The sequence below is a fragment of the Trichomycterus rosablanca genome, chromosome 24, assembly GCF_030014385.1.
Source record: "Trichomycterus rosablanca isolate fTriRos1 chromosome 24, fTriRos1.hap1, whole genome shotgun sequence".
NCBI lineage: Eukaryota > Metazoa > Chordata > Actinopteri > Siluriformes > Trichomycteridae > Trichomycterus > Trichomycterus rosablanca.
This window is the reverse complement of record NC_086011.1, coordinates 4,747,167-4,763,512: the sequence shown is the minus strand read 5'-3', so window position 1 is coordinate 4,763,512 and position 16,346 is coordinate 4,747,167. Positions and strand designations below refer to the sequence as shown.

The following is a 16,346-nucleotide window of genomic DNA, read 5'->3' as shown; positions in this document are numbered from 1 at the left end:
ATCATAACTAGAACCAGACCCATCTGTCAAACAGTCAACATCTCTTGCAAAGTTAAAGTGATACACAAAGTACTTTGAAATCATTTAAAGTTTCACTTAACTGAAAAACAAAAATAGTTTAAAATAGTTACCTCATTTAAAGGACTGATTCTGATAGACATGAAGTCCTAATGTTTAAGTTTAAGAATAGCATCATACTTTAAGACAACTTTGAGGCAAGTATATCCAACATTAAAATTATTAGAGACACATTCATAGAAATTTGCAAGCTTAAGATCAATTAGTTAACTGCCATTTCCACTGGAGGACTGTCAGCTAATTTGCTAATGTTGCAAAATTCTGCTTTACTTGACCAATGTGACACAGTGTACTAGCAATAGCCAGATTTCAGCCATATAAAAAGAAAAACTCTGCAAGCATGTCTTGAATAAGTTGCTTACATTTCTTTCCCAAACCTTTCTGTACGATAGCCTGGCTTTGTGGTTTTAAAGCTATTTACCTACATATTAGTGGCATGAAGAGACGAGACACTGGCAACAAAGCTGAAGTATGGACTAATTGTGGTGTTTTTTTTATTTACTACTTAGTAGAGTCTAATATGCAGTGCAACCAAAACAGTGGATGCTTTGGTTTAAACACCAGTCATCCTGAATAAAGAATGTAAATGTAACTTTACTCGATTGACTACGATTCTGAATTCTCTTGCACCTTTATTTAATTCCAAATTAATTATTAAAAATACAAAAGAACAGGTTTTACATTTAACATGTTTTGTGCTTTGTGCCTCAATGCTTTGTGGAATGCCATTTCAGTTATTTGTGTTGATTGCTATATGATTGCAATTAGACTTCTCAGAGATGTTGGGTCTATGTCTCTTCCTGCTGGAGGAAATACAGACCACTTAGAAAGTTAGACGCAAATGTTAAATATCAATCTTTATTATGCTTATTTAATGAATAGGCCAATAATTATGTTTGTCATTTCCCATAAATAATAATTTGACATTTAAATGCATACTTTTATGTAAATAAACAAATGACTAGAGAGAAAAGTGTTTTTTAGACATTAGAAATTACTAACAGTACTTTGTTTTGAAGCTGCTATCGGCAATTCGTCTTTCATTCTTCAAGGTTGCCAGGGTCCCTTTGAATTACTCGCAACTTTAAAATCCATTAATTTTTCAACTGGATTTAATTTATGAGACTAAGCCATGCAAGCGCCTTAATCCTTTGTAAACCAGTATTTTATTCTATTGGCTAAATATTTGGAAAGGTCACGATTTGTTTGCTGATTAAATTGTTCTCTTTATGTCCAGGTACATGGCTTCATTCATATCTCTCTCAAAGAGAGGTAATGCTACAGTACACTTCACAAAATAAACATAAGCCCCAATATCATTGTTTTACCTCTATACTTTACATTGAGTTTAATGTTCCTGGGATCATAAACACACAACCCTTACTTTTTTACAATACAAGTCAAAAAACAAATGTGAACATATATAGTAGATATATGCACTCAGAATGTCTAGTATTTAGCAGTACTGAAAAGCAAATTTGTGAAACTGATTGTCAATTTATTAGTCTGAAAGGTCAGATTTCCATTGAATCGTACTTAAGCAATGACGTACCTTTCTCTACATCAAAACCAATGCTTTGAAATAAATGCTATAAAAGGGATTATACAGTAATACATAGGGGAATGTGAGCTCTCTGTTTTATTTGTTTACAGTAAATCGGAATTAAAAGCATTAATAATTCTGGCCAAGATCCAGATTCCCAGTGCACATGCTAAACCCAAAATAAAACACAAACAAAATATATTCAGACTTTTTTAAAATTTATTTTCTTATAAGACCGTTCTAAGTCTTGACTTTGCATATAGCAGCCAAGGCAACCTTGTATTTAGCGTACCACAATGCAAGACAAAAAAAAAAAACATTTGAAATAACTAGATTTGATATTAATGGGTTACAGTTACTTATTTTATAGTTTATTTACAGAATATTCATGCTGAAAAAAGAAAAAGCATACAGTACTGAGTACAATGAGAACACCAATATGGTAAACTTGAGTATAAAATGTAATGATAAACTATTAGTGATAAAATATTTAAGGCTTGACTGTATAGAAATGTATATAATAGCATTTATTAATACTTAGACATGGTAATACATGAGTGATAAGAACAGAAGAAGTTTAAACAGACATATGTACACAGGACCACTGACCAATTACTGACCTTTTATGTTAAACATACAACACTATGCAAAAGTGTTAGGCCACCTGAGAAAAACACATTTAAAGCTATTCATCTGGAACTTTTTAGCATAAAGAAAAAAAAACCGATACAACTACATTTTACAATTTTTCCTGATTAGGGTCATGGTGGGGACACATATCAGAGCACTCTTAGCACCATCCAAAGCCCGGGTAAATAGGGTTGCCCTATTAGGAAGGGCACCTGGCGTAAAAAGTGTGCAAAATTTACATGGTGGGTTGTGAACAGACCCAGAAACAGCACAATCCAGAAACAAAAACAATCCTCTGCTTCCTACTGGGCTCCATTACACCGCCCACCACCTTCTGTTGATTGTTTTATTTTAACAGAATGACCAATGATGCTGTGCTTTATTTCTGCCTTATTGATATATATCAATATATATATAAAATATATATAGGCCCAGTTCCACTGGGAAAACTGGGTGCATGGACTTTGGAAACACCCCTCCTCAGACATAGCCAGTCTGCTAGCCAGACACCAGGCTGGCCAACAGCACCACTGAGATTGGAATCCGGATCTCAGCAGTGGTGGGCTAGTGTAACAGACTGTTGTGCCATCCAAGTGCCTCCATTTCACCCTTATTTTAACGTTATATAACGCTTTACTTACAAATAAACACTCCAGATAAATAGTTGGCTTAAAACTTTTGCACAGCACCGTACAGCACTCTGTAGCTTAAAATAACATGTCAAATAATATTCAGTTTATACATGGCAGTGTCAATGTGTGTACGGGTTTATGTACACCAGAGTTGAGATACCAGCGTATTACGTTCTTGTGTATTTTGTTTTTGGCACGTTAATCAACTCTCGAAAAGTGTAGCTTTGTATTGCATTACACTGCAGTACATTTACATAAAAAATAAAAGAAAATATAACATTCAGAAATGCATACCAAAGTATAACACACAAAAAGGAATGAGTTTCTTGACCGAATACACATTTCTGATCAAGAATTCACTAATAAAAAGACACAAGATACCAAAAAGAAAAGAAACAAGGGTTGGACTTGGTCCATGCTTGAAATATAGTAGGTCTCAGCTTGAGTTTCACTGGATATAATAATAGGACAGAACGGAATGTAAACGACAGTTTTTAACTGCATAACATCGTCCAAATATTTAGCTGCCAAGAACTAAGCATTTACTGTCTAAACAGACTCAATATTTTTAGCCACAAGGCCTCAAAGTGCTGCAAAACTGTCTTTGGATGTCCCTAATGTTCTCTTGTCTCAAACTCGGATCGAGCTGAAGAGAGCATTTGTGTAAATAAAATCTTTAAAAATCGACCTGGCCTCTGTTACTGAGAGGCAGGTAATACATTTTGGAATGTATCCCAGAATAAAGGAATGATTGAGTAAAAGAAAGCACCACCAATATGAGGTGACTGGGTTGTTTTTTATGCTATGGTGGGGGACTGACCGGTTCAGATGAGGGAGATACGTATGGGGATGTTGGGCGACTCAGTTCTCGGTGGGGAGTGCTGGGTCACCAGGTGCTCCACTACTGTGTGTTTAGACATGTGCTTCATCAGGTAGGTCTCCTAGAAGTAATAAAAATAAGACAAGTGGTTTGGAACACTAATTCACTTTAATGCCGCAGTAATTACACATCTGGTACTTACATTATTGTTATTTAAAAATCTACACCAGTATACAATTACTGACAATAGCCCATTCACCTGGTATACACAATTTGTAAACCCCTATACCCTATATATTAATCAAAAGTGATCCCCACTAACCCGATGTTAATTGGGTGGTGGACTTTTCTCAGCACTGCAAGCCATAGCCTAGTGGTTAAGGTACTGGACTAGTAATCAGAAGGTAACTGGTTCAAGCCCCACCACTGGCAGGTTGCTGCTGTTGGGCCCTTGAGCAAGGCCCTTAACCCTTAATTGCTCAGACTACATACTGTAATGTAAGTCGCTTTGGATAAAGGCGTCTGCTAAACGCCGTAAACATAAATGTAACACCAACATGGCAATGTGTTGTACTTGCTTAAGTTTAGCAGGTGCAGCAGCGTTGTTGGGACATTTAAAAACTCAATGTCAATGCATTATTTTTATATTTAAACTGTAAATATTGCAACAGTGTTTTTTTTAAATAGTCAAAAACAAGTACAATTGTAAGTATATATTATGATTTACATTAAAAAAAAATCACAGTTAATGAGTATCTAACGCAAAAAACACCCCCAAAGGGTTCACAAACTTTCTTACTTGTAAACTCTAACTTTTGGGGGTTTTGGGCGGCAGGTTAGAATGTAATGACTATAAATGTATGGATTTTTGAAGGTAAAAGTCAGGTTGTACTTACTGAGGTGTAGGCTCTCCCACACATGCTGCAGCAGTAAGCTTTTGCATTTTTGATGGCGTGAGCTGCTAGGTGGATCTGCAGTGAGGCAGAGTCGGAGTAAGCTCGGTAGCAGTTGGAGCACTTGTATGGCTTGTCTTTATTGTGGGATCTCTGGTGAGACTGCAAGATAGAAAGTCCAACATCAACATGTTTTAATTTATAAACAATTACATGTGTTCATGTAGTTATTTAAATGAACGACATAAACTGTCTTGTTTCAGTACAAATGGAGCATTGAAATAGGTCTGTAGAATAACTATACCATACAGTAATACAGTTTTGTTATTATATGGTGTCATACAAACCTCAAGAAGGTTGACAATAATGTCATAACACCCTAGGTTTTCATTTTTGGATAAGGTTGTAATCTCAGGGTCTTAAAATCTCTCTGAATAAGCTAACAATTGCATCCTGAAGGCAGAGCCTGAGAAATAATTGTGATTGACGTGGGCCCTGTTCCAAAATGCACTACTGTACAAAGCAATGTCTAATTATAGTTACACTATAATTATGAGGCTGCACCTCACGTGTTGTTTAAACAAAGTACATCTGTCATAACAAAGAAAGTAAGTGTACATGGCTATTAATTGTAGAATCTGAAACAACAATTTGAAGGTAAAAAATGGTATTCTGCTAGTACTGAAAACAAAATCAACAAAATGGGCAGGTGTGTTTGTAGTGCATGTTGTACCTGTACAGTCTCCATCATCTGTACAGATACAGCAAGACAAAGCTGTAATGACTGTATGGTGTATTACTTTATCAGAGAATGATATTACATGGCCTTACTTGTAGATTGGAGAGTTGTGTGAAGGCTTTATCACAGCCTGGTTGAACACATTTATAAGGTCGATCTCCTGTGTGAATTCTGCAAATACGACAAAAACAATAAAATTATTTTAACCTAATCAATTTTCTCTTTAAACAAAATAGATCTATTTATTGTACCTAGTGTGTTGCTGTAGGTGTGAGAGCTGGCGGAAGGATTTCTCACAGTACGAGCAGTGATAAGGTTTCACTCCCAGATGAATGCGTAAATGCTGTGCCAGGTAGGAGGCGTTGGCGAACGACTTCGTGCAGTGAGGGCATTTGTGTGGCTTAGCCTCAGTGTGAGACTTTGAGTGGATTTGCATGTCTGATTTGGAAAAAAATGTGAGTGGGCACACTTTACACCTGGAAAAGAAAAAAAGACACAGAGAGTCAAGTTTATGCAAATAACTGGCATAAAAGTGCCACAAATGCAGGTCTTGAAATATATAAGCTGGCATAGCTCCTAAAAATGATGAGGTACACTACATACTTCAATTTGGTGTGGTTAGAAATCTTGTTGACCTTCATAATTCAGACAATGCCAGTAAAAGAACTGAGGAAGATGGTTAGAGATGCAAACATTTCAGCAAATATTACAGCTGAACATTACGGTTTTCAAATCTACAGATGGCACCTTCACTAACTGGTTGCAACAAATAAATTTGACAGTAGTTCCTTAGATACACCAGAACTTTGACAGAAACCAAGATCAGGTCAGATAGAACAAACAAAAGAAATATGGCCAACTGGCTTGTATCCAATTGACAATACGAAATGTATGACTAAATCCACAGAAAATGGCAAGAGCACACAATTAAAGTGTTGTCATTGCCATCCCAGTCCCAAACCCTATTAAAAAGCTTTGAGTGAGCTAGAGAGAGCCTAACAGAGGACTTAGAAACCTGGAGAATCTGAAGAGATCCACTATAAGAAAGAGGTTTTGCTAAACATATGTAATGTAACAGGACTTTTCCCACCAATTTTTACTTATCTTTATCTAGAATCCTAAGAATTTTGGAGCTGATTTTATATTTAAGAAAAGTAAACAAAGCTTCAGTAACATTTTCACGATTATGCATCTACCTGTACATTTTGCCCTCTTTGGCAGTAATGGTTACAGATGATTGGTCGGCTCCTGAAGCCAGGATGGGGTAGGGTACAACCAGCAAAGGACCGGAGGTGTTTTCTGCTTTGATCTTCTTGCGGCCTCGTCCTCCAGTTTTAGGAGGTGGTCCCAGCAGTCCCGTCAGCCCAACACTGTGTTTGAATGATTCTGTACCTGAGGCACTGGGCAGTCCTGAGGCGAGGTTTGTGGAGAAAGTTGCTCCATGGCGCGCTTGGCTTATGGTGCTGGTGTTAGATGTCAGAGTGGCAGGGCTACCAGAGTCTGAGCTGTTCTGGTTCTGGTTACGAGAGGACAGTGCTATACAAACAAAGAGACAGAAATTAAGAAAAGGAAACAGTCTGTGGTCAAGAACTCAGATAAAAAGCAAAATCTGGAAATCAAGCTTCTAATAAAACCACTGATTAAACCCTTAACCAGACAGATGATACAGCTAGCTTTCTGAAAAAAAAGGCAACCACAATTATTATTCCTTATTTCAAAAATACATGGCAACACCCTTTCTATGCTAAAACACCAGAATGCTGTACACCAGTATGATGCAAAGCTTTTTGAATTGACAGGCATTATAACACTCCTTGGTTGCCTAATCAAACCAGTTCACCCAATTTAATTAGGTCAGTTTAGTTATTGAAACATAAAAACAAAGAGGCAAACTAAGAGGCGTCTCATTACAAGCTGTTGCTTATGCATGTCACTGTGCAAATCCACACTAACTGGTTAGTGATACATTACAAAATGTATCATGTTTTTACTTAAATTACTTTTGTATTGTCACTCTTTATTATTATTAATCATTGCAACAAAATCATTTCGAACCTGGATCTCAGAGGCAGGCTAGTGTAAAGATCGATGGGATACCCGAATGCCCCCTTTATATCACATTTTGATTAATACTCTAAAACAATCTAATTTATCGTAACATCTATACAGATCAGAACTTTTTCAAAACACTATATGAATCAACAGCACTGTTACCTGACAGATGGTTTGCTCTTGACGGCTGGTCTATAATCTGTCGTAAATGCCAGTCCTCCCAGAGTCCTCTAGCTTTTAAGGCAGCCTTGTCATCCAGATTCAAGTTTACATCTCCGAGAATACGTCCTGTCAGAAACATACAGCTTGTTTACAAAAACTTCATGGGCACCCCTGCTTCATATATGCTATATGAGCAAAAGTATGTGGACACTTGACTAGAGTGGTAGGATGAATGTCAAAAGACAGCCCAGCATCCTTTATGGCCGGTGCAATAACCAGATTTAAAAGTACAACCGAACTCCAGACAGGATTCAAGCTATTACCTACGTGAAGAATACTTACATTTTTCATTGTTAATTTGTAGGCAAATGTTATTAATTTTTTTATTTATTGGTTTTTTTTAAGTTACAAATTCAACCTATAATATAACCAATCTCTGTGGGAATTTGTGCCCATTCAGTCAAAAGAGCATTCGTATGGCTGGGCACTGATATCACGAAGAAGCCTCAGTTGATGTTCCGGGTTAATCCAAAGCTTTTTAGTGGTGATGAAGTCAGGGCTCTGTGCAGGACACCGGCGTTTCTTTAAACCAAGCTTTTCGTCATGTCTTTATAGAGCTTGTATAAAACACAGGGGCACAGTCATCCTGGAACAGGAAAGGACCTTCTGTAGTGGCAAAGTTAGAAGCGTATAATTTCCTTTATATAATTGAATTATGATACCTGTTTGCAATTGTTGTGCATGAAACATCAATTAAAAAATAGTGTTTACGCACATCCGGGATAAGCAGAAACATGATGTATTTATTTAAGGGGAACAGACATGTTTGGCTATTTGTAATAGTGGAAAAAAGCCAGAAATTACAGACCCAGTGAGGTCATCGTGTCCGTATCAAACTGAAGAAAAACTCAGTATTTCTATTTACTAATAAATCATGCACTGCTAGGCTCATGTCAACACTTTGCTTCTTAGAGGACAAATTCTCTTTATGCAAAAATTTTTGGAGTGAGTTTAAGAAAAAGACTGGCTGTTTATTTACTTATTTACAGGTGCGGAACGCAGGGTGATTTCATGCCATTACCTGTAGGGATGCATCAATACAATTGTTTCCCAACCGAGTACGAGTACAAGTACATGTATTTTTGTACTCGCCGATACCGATACCTATTTAAAATGATGCAATCTGGAGCATTATGGAATAGTGTAGTTTTTAGTGTAAAATAGTGCAGTGGAACAGTTGCTTGGGTTGCCATCACTAATTGTAAAAAAAAAAAAAAAAACACTGTACGTGATTAACGTTCATCATTAATAAACGCACGTAATTAACGTTGTGCACATCATACATGCGATGCGATTCTGCTGATTGAAATATTTACTTTAAAAAGATAATACAGTCCGATCCCATCTGAGCCGATTCTATCAGCACATCCATTCGTGGGTTCACCCCGGTAAATCGTAAACGACTCTGAGTCGGCTCCCGCTCTGTGGTAATAACCAGTATAGTTAAGCCTGAGCTTTTTAAGGTAAGCGAGTCACACAAAATGTTCTGTAGTAGTTGGTGTTTATTTACAACCGCAACATTTATTATAACAGTAAAAACGGAGAATTGACTGAGAAAAGAAACTTATGCTGCGCTTAAAATGAGTCGACTCCTGTATCGACACTGTGAACAGAGTATTGAACACAAACACGTCCTATAACACTTGTAATATAACAAACGCTTTTGACACCGGTTATCTTCACTGTGAGCTCTATTTTGAAGGTTTTTTTTTGTCAAACGGAACTAAATAACATTAAACGTGCGTGTGAGCGTGGTCAGTGAGAATAATTCAATCTGTCTCCCGTGGGTGAAAAATTAATTGCTTTAATTTTAGAAGTAAAAAAAATCTCGTAATGTCGCGCCCCCCCCGGTCAGGCACTCGCGCCCCACAGGTTGAAAACTCCTGCGTTAACGCAGTAACGTGCACTAGGCACAAGGTATCGGATGTTTAGTATCGGAGCCTCGTTTGCGAGTACGAGTACGAGTTAATGAGCGAGGTATCTGGCTAATACCCGATACTAGTATCGGTACTCATACATCTCTAGTTACCTGTGACTGAGCTTGAGGCTGGTCTGGCATGCAGGGCAACATCAGGCTGTGTAGGGCTATGAGGAGAGAGCCCTGGCATCTGCTGAAGTTTAGACACTGCCATGGCATGCTGACCACCTTCAGTAAGTGTTGGTGGGACCAGCAGTGGCTGTTGGGATTGGATTGATGTGGGGGGTAAGTGTGGTGGTCTGATCTTCTCTGCCATCAGCTGCTCTTTGATCTTGTTGATTAGAACAAGGTTGTCGAGCTAAAAAAAACAGTGAGGAAACTGTGAGATGGTAGTAGAATGACCCTGGTACACACTGGCACAGACAATAAGTGATTATTTAATTTAACATAAAAAGACACTAAACTGTGGATACTTTAAATTAAATTTTTTAACAGATTCCATCAGAGATTTTGTAGACAGAAAAACGAAACAAAGAATTGTTGACCCTCACCTGACCAGGCATTGCAGGCGGTGGAGGCCAGAAGTATGGGTTATTAAACCGTGGCTCTGCCATGCTAGAGGGGAAAAACATAAAAAACACTCCTTTGTTACATCGCATAAACATTTATTTACAACAGTGTTTTTAGTACTGTCAGGTTTTTGGTAACGTGCATCAAAAACAGCAGATCATCTCATGGAGGAAGATGACGTCCACTGAGCAAGTCCTGCAAGTTACATAATTTTGGGCCTGTAATGAGGCACATACATAAAAAAACATTAAAGGCAGTGTTATAACACAGTTTGTGGAAGGACTCCAAAGATGAGGAGGACCAACAATAAGCTGGATTGACAACATCACGACAGGGACTAGTCTGCTACAAGCAACACAAGACAAAGGGCATCAGAGAAAGCGAACTCATCTGTGCAGCCAACCATTGCAAAGTGGTGATGGCATAGTAATGTGACTAAGATACTAGTTTGGATGCAAACTGCCTTAAAGCCTTTCGCCATCATGCCTACAAAAGTATACTTTGTGCACACACCAGTTTCATGAACTTAATTATATAAAATATGTCATATGCTTTCAACCATATGCCACAGTACAATCAGGTTGGCCATGAATTTGAAGCTGCTAAAACACAGGTGAAAATGTCCACTGCTACAGGCAAGCTTTACATTCCCATGTAGGATTAGAGGTTCCCACGCAAAAAATACCAGGAAAACATTTCTGACAGAGCAGCTTGTCTAACAACCTGCATTTTAAGAATTCTTCTAGTCTTTTAAGTCTTCTAAAGAGAACAGTCACAAACATTTTAAAAAGCCAAGACATGACATGTTTCTCTACAAGTGTATGTAAACTTTTAACTGTATGCCAGAAAAGTCTTTTTTAGAACACCAGTGACATTCTGACATGAAAATGATGTCAAACCCACAAAGGAAAAAGTAACTGCAACCGTCACACCAAAACTCAAACTTTATTTAAGCTGGTAGAGTACACATGTAAAAACACAAAGACATTTATTAAATCTAGTGTGTTTGTGGTTTATTTTCATTATAGGTGTGAAAACTCCTCCTAGCTACACATTTCCTATACCGAAGTGAAGCAAAGCTAAGCAAATAAGAGTCGCTCCTAATCTGCCATTCCAGTCATGATCATACAAACAAAACTGGCAGCATTCTCCAGTGATTGTGAATGAAAAATCACCAACTTTGACACCTAACAGCCCCCCAAAAAGCCTCATATTCTGGGTCCAAGTTTTAAGAAATAAACTTTAACACAAAGCCGATACATAAAAGTCTTGACGCTGTTCCAGCAGGAAGTGAAACAGACACCCATAACTGCCATTAAGAAAACATTCTGCAAAGTCTGGGCTTCATACGCCTGGACGTATCATCTTTATTATTTTTGGCTCGTGCAAATAAACTCCTCTGTGCAGACCCCCTAGTTAAACAGCCCATGCTGCCAAAACCTGCACTGCACAGTGTAGCAGAAAAAAAACATAATGCATGAAAATGATATTCCTAAAATAATCTTTATTTGGGAACAACTTTTTTTACCCAAAAAGGCAAAAAAACAGACCTGGTACAGTTGCAAAATCTGGCTTTAAAATAGTTATGAATCTAAATGAGAGGCATTAATCAAACTTTAAAGAAGCACAAAGGGGCCTGGGAGATTTTATGATTCAGCTTTATTTCTAATCCCATTCAAAGACAGATACAAATACTACAGCATGAATAATTTGTGCCACACAAAGAGGTAAAAATGTAGGACTGTGTTGATCCTATTATTCAATTACTGATGCAAAACTGACATCAAAGCTGGAAGGGTTCGATGTATAAAGGTTAGAAAGTGTAATGGAAAAAATGCCTTCGTAAAGCTGCAATCTGCACTCGAAATGTGTCTGGCATCATCACACTAACTGTGCCTGGACCGCCTACTAAATGCACTTGGCTTAAGGCGCATCTGAAAAGCTGCTGTGAAAACGTAAAATGCTTAACCACAAAGTGAGAAAAAAAAAAACAGACCAAAAAGCAAATGCATGTTTAGTAACAGAAAAGTATATGTTCATAAGATGTTGTACACAAAGCTACATTCAAGTTAATTATTAATACATTTCCTGAGGATTCATTTTGTTTTATTAACAGTTTGACACATTTTAATGTTTAAAAATTTAAACTGGCAACCATACCAGACAACATGCCTGCAGCCATGAGTGGGTCATACAGCCAAAATCCTTTACCCCCTTTTATATGATGACTACAATACTCTGGTAGAAAGTTTGCTTCTGTTTTTTTTTTTGGCTCAATTTCAACATTTTAAGAATGAAAGCTAATCGACATGACATCTGCTGTGCCCTGATCATGTTTATGTGATGTCCTGTGTGAATAACACCTCTGATATTCTCATATCTCTGTATTAATAATGGCTCTCAGCTCCTCTCTAACACGAACCTCCTACAATGCAGCTCTGTATGTTCGATTTGAGACAAGCAGTGTAAAGCACATTTCTATTGATATCACATCATGAAACATACAGACAACTCTCTAGACATACCCTATGTGGCCAAAAGTATGTGGACAGTGTTAACATATTTTATATTTCTATTAACACACAATATAATCAGCACTGGTGTATTTAAGAAATATATTGCAAATAAATAATACTTACAAAAAAGAAGCTGTAAATAGATACTAGTAATGTGTGGAATTTGGCGTCACCTAAGTCAGCGTATCAGGATCCAGTGATTGATACAGTCTATCTAAACACACTGCAGTGAGTATCTACAATCAGGCAAAACTGGCAAACGCAAATTCATGCAAAATCTGCACACAAATTCGATTATCTACGAATCATGTGCAATGTACACACAATGTAAGCAGGAGAGGATTGTAATGTCCTAAAAGAATTCCACACTAACACCAAAATTATTTGTTTGCATTTAAATTAGTAAAATGGATTTAAATCCAAACACCAAATTACTGCAGTCATGTGTGTTAAAGTTATCAGGCCATCCTGTACATGCAAACCTACAGTGTTATAAACGTACTGACAATACCCACAGAAAGGGCATGATTAACTAATCTTTTAATAAAATAAAATATTAATCTTAACTGACTAAAGCTAATAGTATGTAATACACTATAATGAGGATTATTTGTAATGAATCACATTTACATTCTATTTCTGGCAGTATACATTAGGTGTAGGTAAACTTAGTGATTTAATTATTGCTAAACTCTAACTTCCTAAAGTATTAAATTTTTAATTTATAAACAGTACATTTGATCAATGTACTGATCGTACTGCAAAAAAGGGTTTTATGTGACAATTTTGATAAGGTGCAGCATTTTAGTAGCAGAAAGGTCTGTGTGGGGTTTTTAAAAATGTGCATTATTTCCCAAATATTAGAAAAAAGCCAGATACAACTGGACCAGAAATAGTTCAACTTAATTCCCTAGACTGCTCGTCACAAAAAACGTTCACTTTTAAAGAGTTTATGCTGCCATGAGCTTTTTTTACCAGCTTTAAATTCCCCCAAGCATGACACAGACACAGTGATGTCATTGGTCCAGTATTACGATAAGATAAGATAAGATAAGACTTTATTGATCCCCTTGGGGAAATTAGTGGCTTTTTATTATAAATGGTTAGGAGAAAACAACACAAGCCCAGAAACGTTAAAGCAAATTTATTCTTTTTCTGGCTGCACTATTCATTTAACCCCACCAATAAGGACTTTATTATTATATAGAGAGGATAGCTTGTCGTTCATTACAGTATTACAGTAGTATTTCTGTAGGCCTATAAACAGAAAATATAAGCAGCAGTTTATAAGTACAGTAATAGAATGTAAATAAATATTACTTAAATTATTAATTACACAGAGAATGTGCAGATTTAAATATGTTAAAAAGGTGGTTATTATTAGTGATGTGAGAAGAGGCAACAATCGAGTAGAACTTGTAAATGTAAATCTATGCAAAATTTTAGGCAAAGTTCATTATTATATCCAAATAAAGAGCAATATACATACAATGAACACAAGCCACGATTATGACGTCCTCTGAGAAAACCCGATCAAAGCCGAGATCAAAGTTCGGCTCTTCAACTTTTCCAATTTTAAACTATCGGCATCTTTGAAGTCAATCCCAGTTAAAAGCGCTGTTTTTTATAGCATGCAAACTAAACAATCAGATCTATAAGAATGAATTTGAAGCCTGATTTGAGGCGCAATCCCCCAGTGCCTCTCTCTGCCGCCTCTCCCACATTCTCAGACAGTTTTATTAAAAAATTCAGACAAAAGGAAAACAAAAATGGCAGCCTGTCTTATTTTTATAAGGACAAGACGCCATATTCTGCAGATCCCACATTTGCAGCAGAAAATGAGCGCTGAATCGTGATGGGGTTTGCAACATGTAGAGGATGCAGTGCGGTTATTTAGATTAAGAGCACCGATGATTGTTTACTTAGATCTGCAGGTTTGAATAGCCCGGCTCGACGAGAAAAAAAAGACTGAAAAAAAAAACAGACTTCCTACAACAATCACGCCGCACAAAATCCCCATGCATCTCACTCAGCAGCACACAATCTGCACAAGATGTTACCCAGTTATTCTACAACATCACACCATTTACAGCCAGTCTTTTATTTCATGCATTTCTGATATGCAGGCGTGTAGACTCAGACACGGTTCAGCCATTCAGCTACATTTTTTTATTCGAACTTTTCCGAGCGCTGGGATAACTCCACACAAACCCACACACACCACAACGCACGAACTACCTAAACTACACATGCATTCAAAAGCAAGCGAGCACACACTCACCCCAATGAGTCGATGCGCGAATTAATCAAGTGTTTGCATATAAAAATGTTAGATCTTCTTGTAGCTTGCGTTCAGTTGGAGTTCAGACCTTCCGGGTCGCCTACCGTTCACTTCTGGGTGCTGCAGCCTGAGCACTAGAACAATCAGCATGTACGATCAGAGCCAAAAATATTCAACATTATACCATAGTAAGAGCCAGGGGGTGAAGTACTTACTCCCACTAACTAGTCAAAAACAGGCTTTCTCACGGGTTTTGCATCCTCTGAAAGATCTAGTGCTTTCAAGGTTACCTACAAAATGATTTAAAAGATTTGTGTGCTTTTTGAGCCCAAAATGTTGTGTATTTAGCACAGGAGTGTGTAATGTTTGCATTTGAAGACACCAGGGTGCATGGGTTTGTGTCTTTATCAGAAAAGAAGCCCATGCTCCAGCTCTTTTACTTGGTTCATGAGACTTAATGGCAAAGTTTATGGCACAGGGGCTTGTTTTAAAGCTTATGGCAAATATGATTAGTCCAGCTTTCACAAGCTTTTGTCCTGAATTAAGAGCGGCTCGGTGGGTAGCACTGTCGCCTCACAGCAAGAAGGTCCTGGGTTCGATTCCCAGGCGGGGCGGTCCGGGTCCTTTCTGTGTGGAGTTTGCGTGTTCTCTCCCCGTGTCTGTGTGGGTTTCCTCCAGGAGCTCTGGTTTCCTCCAACAGTCCAAAGACATGCAAGTGAGGTGACTCGGAGATAGAAAATTGTCCAAGACTGTGTTTGATATTAAAGACTTAAACTGATGAATCTTGTGTAACGAGTATCGTTTCTGTCATGAATGTAAAACATGATGTTAAAAATCCTAATAAATAAACATTTTGAAAACCAATAAAGCATTTTAAACTTCTCTTTTACTGCTATTTAAAATAGCCACAGAGGGAAATGGGCTTTCCAGGATTAAATGGATGAGTAGCAGTTCTGGGTAGGAACATTTCTACATAAAGCATCATTTGAACATTCATTAACTTGGCTTTATAAAGTAGTTTAGTCTGACACCTGACACCTGTTAACCACTGTTCTAAAACATTTTATAGTACAAAGCTTCTATTCACCTTAAATCTGAAATCTGTTTTCTTTGTTTTCTGAGTCTCAAGCTTGAGTCTTGTTGGTAGCACTAGCCTAGCCGAAACTAGCTTAACCGACAGTTTGCTGTGGGTAAGGGAGGGAAGACCGGCTGTGGAATAACCTCATTGCCACTGTACACAAGTTTTATAATTTCAATTACCTTTGTGCCATGGCACCAGAGTCCGTTGTGATTATAATTTAGCACTGTGCTCTGTGCTCATTTAAATGGGGCTAGTTTACTCCACTATATAAAAAGCCTAGGGAGCTCTGTGCAGAACCTGAACAGTAGATAACAGATTTTTAGCTACGTTGAGCTACATCTTTAATACACACACCTCAAGTACAAAATACA

General features: G+C 37.5%; 1 protein-coding gene across 2 annotated transcripts; it reads right to left on the bottom strand.

Moving 5' to 3' along the window:
* Positions 1 to 1,822: 1,822 nt before the first annotated feature.
* On the bottom strand, positions 1,823 to 14,982 carry znf362a (zinc finger protein 362a). Of its 2 annotated transcripts, XM_062986587.1 has the most exons (9): positions 14,895 to 14,982; positions 10,079 to 10,142; positions 9,639 to 9,885; positions 7,550 to 7,675; positions 6,532 to 6,871; positions 5,587 to 5,811; positions 5,428 to 5,506; positions 4,600 to 4,758; positions 1,823 to 3,824 (listed from the first exon to the last, which is right to left on the bottom strand). In XM_062986587.1, the coding sequence occupies exons 2-9, from the start codon at positions 10,139 to 10,141 to the stop codon at positions 3,708 to 3,710; spliced, it is 1,356 nt and encodes a 451-aa protein (XP_062842657.1). In that variant the 5' UTR covers position 10,142; positions 14,895 to 14,982; the 3' UTR covers positions 1,823 to 3,707. The 2 variants fall into 2 exon arrangements, with proteins under 2 accessions (XP_062842657.1, XP_062842656.1); XM_062986586.1 differs by lacking the exon at positions 14,895 to 14,982 and having other exon boundaries at positions 10,079 to 10,169.
* Positions 14,983 to 16,346: the final 1,364 nt, after the last annotated feature.

Excerpts from the sequence above, each read along its gene's own strand:
- znf362a (XM_062986586.1), bottom strand. The coding sequence starts at position 10,159 with ATGTTTTTCCCCTCTAGCATGGCAGAGCCACGGTTTAATAACCCATAC. Across the intron at positions 9,886-10,078 it reads CGCCTGCAATGCCTGGTCAG|CTCGACAACCTTGTTCTAAT; the intron begins GTGAGGGTCAAC and ends TGTTTTTTTTAG. Across the intron at positions 3,825-4,599 it reads GTGGGAGAGCCTACACCTCA|GAGACCTACCTGATGAAGCA; the intron begins GTAAGTACAACC and ends TATTACTTCTAG.